At 47.0% G+C, this 6517-nt stretch overlaps 1 protein-coding gene across 1 annotated transcript; it reads right to left on the bottom strand.

Annotated features, from left to right (window-relative positions):
• Nucleotides 1–1370: 1370 nt before the first annotated feature.
• Nucleotides 1371–4527, bottom strand: LOC133923408 (uncharacterized). The gene is made up of 2 exons (XM_062368720.1): nucleotides 3981–4527; nucleotides 1371–3731 (listed from the first exon to the last, which is right to left on the bottom strand). The coding sequence occupies exons 1-2, from the start codon at nucleotides 4175–4177 to the stop codon at nucleotides 1652–1654; spliced, it is 2277 nt and encodes a 758-aa protein (XP_062224704.1). The 5' UTR covers nucleotides 4178–4527; the 3' UTR covers nucleotides 1371–1651.
• Nucleotides 4528–6517: the final 1990 nt, after the last annotated feature.

The following is a 6517-nucleotide window of genomic DNA, read 5'->3' as shown; positions in this document are numbered from 1 at the left end:
CTATTGACGAGGCTTATTGGTCTGAAATCAGTCACACGTGTTGCATCTGGTTTTTTGGGAAGCAAACAGACATTGGCATTATTGAGGATAGTGATTTTAGGGCCGGACTACATGGTGAGGAGCTTGCCAGTTGCAGCTATCCAATATATATGGTGCAATGTTGAAATCCTGCCATTCCTTCACAAGTATTGAAATCTTGCCTCCAAACTTAATATGACTTGCTGAATTCACCTGCTATTATGGGTACTACATGGTGCAAGGTTCAAACTGAGCCCTATAATAACCCAGAAATTAACATAACAAATGTCCAGAGACCAAAGTTGTTTTTTTTTCAACATTTATATTATTTTTTTGACAAGATCCACAGATGACACAGACTGAAGATATATATTTGAACAGGGGAATGCAAGTACAACGGGCAGTTGAAATTCGCGAATTCTGAAATTACTGCTGGTGACCTAGTCCCGGACAAATTTAAACCATCAATCAACTGCTTACTGCGGTGGACGGCAGCAAAGTTAGGGCCTGAGGTTCACCGGCGCTGCCCCATGGTATGCGGCGTTTTGAGGATGTTGTGTTGGGAAGAAGAAAATCTTTTGATCATTGGATTCTCATCCAACGCCAGCGACAAAAGTGACTAAGAGCAATTAAATTTTCAGTCAACAGATAAGGAGGCTGCCCCTAAGAAAATTGGTTTCTTTCATGTAGATATGCATGAACTGGTGAAATCTAATTCACTTTGTAGCATGCATCTATTCCTTTCACTCTTTCGATGCACCATGACGTCATTTAATTAAACATGCAGCTGCGGTTGTCCTCTATGGCTCTTGTAAAAGTGTAGCCTGTGGAATGTTCTTGTTCTATGTATGACATAACCACTTCATTGATTTTAGAGAACCTGATGACCTGCATGTACGAATTTGACATTCCATAAAATTTACTACAAGGATATGGCACTAGAGTATTATTAGTACAATGATATGGATAGTTCAGGGTATAACTGAAATCATGAATTTTTTTTGAGTGCCTGGGAATACCCGGTCGACGCTCTTACTGGATCCGCCAGTGATCTTAAAGGTGTGAGTCCATAACAACCCAAGCAAACACAAGCCAACACATTTAATCTACAATAAGTAGAAGAAATTATGAGTGTTTGACAGTATTTAAGGGCAATAAAACCTGTCGCATTAGACATTTTTGTATAGGACAATAATAATCCGATAATTTAGGGCTAGAGTTACTTGCGGAAGTTCTGCTTATACAATTTAGGGCTTGATTTATATTGTTCTTGATACGGCGCACTCTAGTGCCGTATTTCACAATATTAGATCTAGATCCAAGGGATGCAATGTTTAAACAGAGGTATCATGATGTAACAAGTGGTACAGTCGTACAGAGAGCCTAACACATTCTATATATGTGTGTGATGACTTAATCTTGTTGCAACACAACGGACAACATTCTGGCAAGAGGCAAAATGAGAACTGAGAGGACTTAGCGTTGGTTCTACAGCAAGAAACACAAGTACATCAATGGATGTGAGATGGAACAACTATTTGGGATTGATCGATTCATCTGGCCTAATCCTGGGTTCATCCGGCCGCAATGGCAGTGAAACTCCATAAGCACAACGAGATCAGAGGAAGCGTCCCTACCAAGATGAAGGGGACGGCCGTGAGGCTGCTGGGTGGCTTCTCCCAGGAGCGTAGAGAGAAGCTTGGTGAAGGTGCTCCATCATAAGCCACAGGACGGTGGTCAACTCACCACCATCGCTGAGCTGCTTGGCATGGTACTCCCTGCTGCATCGGTTGGCTGCGTAGACCAAAAAATCTGCCCAAACCTCAAGGAGTCGCTGCAACGAGGAGATATGAGGCTCCATTTTGAGCAACGTTTCGGCGATGGAAGTTGCATAAGAAAGACGAGGAGTGTCGCGGCGAGGAGATTCGGACCCTAAGGGTCCATACTTGTGAAATATTCCGATGACAAACTCCGGCTGTCTCTGCAGCATCAACCTTGAGTCAGAATTGGGGCCGTTACGCAGGCGGAATAAATCCTTGAGCATAGTAGACAAGCCCTTTCTGGGATGGGGAGTTGTCCGTATTTTGACCAACCACTCGCATGTTTTCTGGTACAACTTATATTGAGAAAGGCCTGGTAGCATGTATGGGCGCTCCACGAGGAGAAACATCATGTAGTTGGACATTGCCCTGACTGCTTCCACTGCTTCCGGTTCATTTTTGGCCCCACTGCGGGCGAGGAAAATGTCCGTGGCGATGTGCCAGACGATTATGCCCTCCTGGAACTCATCCCCGCTAAGGCCACTAAGGTAATCGGCTTCTTTATAATCCTTTAGTGCTATCTGACTCCACTTGTTCCGAAGTACGCCTAACTTATTGGACTCCCCATCCGGCAATTGGTCTATATATTTGTTCACCTCGTCCTTGATCCTCTTTGAAATCTGGGTTTTCCCAGAATAGTGCTTTTTGTCCCACAACTCCTTGAATCCCAACATCTTAGCGAGCCTTCCAAGTAGAGGTCCACCCGGTTTATCACAAAGACTGCAAAAGTGCAGCATATTGTATTGCCCCATTGTGCCGGACCACCTTCTCGCTGATCTACGACTGCTTCTTCCAGTGGTTGTCCTGATAAGCAAGCGAAGAGATACAAGTGCACGACGAAGCCGGTCCCACCTTCCACTGCACAAGAGGGTGTGTCGAAGCCAGCAACAGCGCGTGGCACACAAGTAAGCAAATGTCCACGTTGACCCCAGTGCGTTCAGAAGAGATGTTGTCTCTAGGAGCAAGGCACCAACCAGCAAGACATATGTGACCACAACATCAACTGTGCTATGACCATCTTTGCTGCTGAAGTAGAATAAGAGGAGCGAGGCGGCAACGGCGAGCGGTGAGAAGAGCCGGATGCAGTAGCCATACCAGGTGTGAATGACTGCCGCCTTGGTATACAGGATGTCATACATGAGGGAGAGCTCCATCTCCATCAACAACCACATACACTTAGCTCGTTTCCCCACAAGCTTCTCGGAGGTATCATGGTCATCTGAGTCAATGTCGACCGAAGAATCAACTATGGCACGCTTGCAGATATGGAATGACGTGTGAGCTCTCCGCAACTGGAATTCTTCTCTGTCCAACCCCCGATCCTGTGGGTGAAAGTGATTATATCCTCTCCCCATACTTTGATTCTTGAGAGAGCCCCGGATGCTATCCGTGTTGCCACGCCTGAGCGCCCATGTCCTCTCGCCATACTTTACAACACCGACTGCGAACATCAAGATGGAGGCCAGCACAACCAAGGAGCCATTGCCGGCGATGTGCTTGTAGAGCACATAAGCAGTTCCGAGGACCTGCACGGTGAGAGTCTGGAGGTGGCGCAGCCACAGCTCGTTGTCCTGGAGCGAATACGCCGTGATGTTGTCCGGGCCACCGAGGTGCAGGAGGAGGAAGGGTGCCCAGAATGCCACGAGTTGGTGCCTGTCTGCCGTGGCGCTGAGGGACAGGTGCCCGATGGTATATATCGCGGTCGAGTCGGCCAGCAGGTAGGCAAGCCAGAGGAGGAGCTTCAGCACGAGGGAAGCTTCACCCCTTCGGATCCCCGCGAGGAGGAGGAGGACAACCTGAAGCGCGAGGCTCAAAAGCACCAGGATCTGGATCGCCCAATGGTTCCAGAGGTCTAGCGGATTCACAGCCATTGCTCCTGCAATATTAATCCACCTGTTTGACGGAACCAACTTATTACTTATGTGAAGTTGTAACCTGGAAGAAACTAAGCAACAACCCATGAATCCACACGGAGCACATAATTTCAAGATAACAAAACTGATTTTGCTCATGTAGATATGCGCGCACTCATGATTAATATATATTGATAATTAATGATCTAAATTTTGTTAAAGTTAATAAAAGTATATATGATTGTGGTGTAAAATATGCGGCTAAATTAAATGCCACGGATATACGTACCGGGTAGTCAGGTAATTCAAGATCGTGTAGAGGAGGGGACGGCTGGCAGCGAGTAACTGAAGCCAGGAACGTGATGCCACAGACTTCAGGATGAGTTCAGGCGACAGAACCAGTCCGGCAGGCCCAGCTCGCCGACTGCTCGTCAAGAGGAGGGCGCACGCTCGCGCTACTGCTCTAGTAGTAACATAAATATACATTAGTTTCAGACTGAAGACAGGAAAATACAAAAGAAGAAGGGCCCAGCTATAGTGTGACGTATCAACGGTCGCAGGTGAGAGGATTATTCTGTCAGATTACATTGGTGAAGGGGAACGAAATCCCCTTGATTCGATTCTGTGTCACAATTGGGGGCGTAGAGAAATTTGGGTTCGGCGGTGGTTGGAGGTGGGTTCCTGGCACAACAGCAGAGACAGTGCATCGGTTGGCTGCGCAAACGGAAGAGTGGCCGCGGTTGGGAATCGGTGGTCCAGCTGCTCCAACGCCACCGTTGTGTTTTGCGGGCATCTTCTCCGCTCAACCAATGGAGCATGGGCGGGCTGGGGAGCGATTCAAGCAAGGGCAGCGCGGTGTAAGGGTGGAAATGGATGGTTGGATATCCGAATTATCCGATATAAGTATCCGTTAGAATACGAATATGGATATCTGTATTTGTATTCATTTTTAAATGGATATTAAAATGGATACATCCGAAATCGTTTTCGAGATTTAGATTCAAATGTGGATATCCGAATTCGAGATATATTCGATTTGTATCTGTATCCGCCAACCAGGGAACCAAATTTTACTAAAGTTTTAGAAATTTTAGAGGTAAGCGAAATTCCGGCCCAATCAAATTGGAACAAATTTCAGTCATATTTGATCAAATTTCAGTCATATTTGATCAAATTTTATCAAATTCCAGTCAAATTTGGCCAAAAGTTTAAATTTTTGACATGAATTTCGAACCAAATTTCTAAAATTCTATCCCAATCAAATTTCGGTCCTCGCCCCGCCGTCGACGCCGCCTACCGCGGTCCTCCACCGCTTGGCCGGCGGCGCCCTCGCCGCCTGGCCTCAGCCGCCCCCTCCCCCCCCTCCCGGCCACCTCCGCCTCGCCGGCCGCCGCCCCCGGACCTCCCTCTAGGCCCGCTAGGCACTCCACCTGCGAACCTGAATCCTAACCCTAACCCGGACCTCCCTCGCCGGCAGCGACCAACTCGGATATGGACAAGCGCGCCGCGACTTGGGAGTTGGGAAGTCGCGTGCGCGCTCGTTTCAGGATTTTCACTAAGAAACACCAAGGTTACAGGGGTCCCCCGCAGCGCCCTCAACTTCAAGGTGCTGTTGCAGGACCACCACCTCATGGCGGGCAAGGTGTTCATCTTCAGACCCAGAGCTGTGGCGCAAATGTTCAGCAGGGGAGGACAATGGGGCTGCAACAAAACCAGACAAGTCAAGGTATGCCCCAGGGCCCTCCTGCTTTCGGTAGGTTTGAGCATCAGAACCGTAGGGTTCCTCAGAATCGGAATCAGTTTGATCGTAACTATAATAAAAGTATAGGCCAGTTCAAAAAGAGGATAATTGCAACTCTGCATTTTCTAGCTGTGCTCCTGTGGGTGCCATAGGTATGCATGAGAAGACCAGTAATCTCAATGTGATGAGCACTAGCAGGGCTGGGCAAGTTGAAAGAGGGATAGTGTTAGAAGACAAACAAAAGGAGGTTGCTGAGGACGCAATCGAGGAAGCAGCTAGTACTGGAATTAAAGGTCAGTGTTTTAGATGTGATGAACCTGGACATGGAATTAGAGTGTAAGAAATCTGTGTTCTGTACTATATGTGGTAAAGATACACATGTTACTGAGAGGTGTGTGTGGCCATCGCAAGCTAAGCCAGTTGCCAAATTGGTTGGTTGGGCTGTCCCTGGTGGGAGTTTCTTTGTTGCTACTTTTGATAATAGAATCCTCATAAAAGAATGCCAAACCATCAACAATCAACAAGACGATGAATGTGCTGGCTCTGGTGGAAGTCCTAGATGGTGATATATCAGCTGGTGACCTTGAAAAAGACTTTGAGCTAATGTTTAACTGGAACTGGAAATGGAAAGCTGTGGAACATGATGTGGGGAAGTTTCCGATGAAATTTCCTAATCCTGAAAGAATCGAGGAACTCCACAAGTATACAAAGCTTTTTGTCATTACCTCCGGTGCATCAGTTAAGGTGTCCATGTGGTCAAGTCAAGCGATGACTAAAGGGAAACTACACACTACATGGGTAAGAGCATCAAATGTGCCTGATGACTTGAAAAACTACGATGGTCTGAATGAGGTGGGATCTATGCTAGGAGCAGTTGAAGAAATAGACATGGAAAGTGTCAGGGAACTTGACATGGTCAGAATTAAGGTGCTGGTGAAGAGTATTCAGGCCATTCCTCAGTCAGCAGAACTAACAGTACAGTCTTTCAAATATGACATTTACTTCCAGGTTGAGCATGTAGTGGAGCTTGGATATATGCTAAAAGATGGGAATTACAAAAGACCCGCAGAAGGAGGAAAGGAAGA

This window comes from Phragmites australis, chromosome 7 (assembly GCF_958298935.1).
Source record: "Phragmites australis chromosome 7, lpPhrAust1.1, whole genome shotgun sequence".
NCBI lineage: Eukaryota > Viridiplantae > Streptophyta > Magnoliopsida > Poales > Poaceae > Phragmites > Phragmites australis.
This window is presented reverse-complemented; position numbering and strand designations above follow the sequence as displayed.

What these genes read in the sequence shown, in the direction of transcription:
- LOC133923408 (XM_062368720.1), bottom strand. Translation starts at nt 4,177, where the DNA reads ATGTATATTTATGTTACTACTAGAGCAGTAGCGCGAGCGTGCGCCCTC. An exon ending in TTGAATTACCTGACTACCCG is followed by an intron (nt 3,732 to 3,980) that starts GTACGTATATCC and finishes TCCGTCAAACAG; the next exon opens with GTGGATTAATATTGCAGGAG.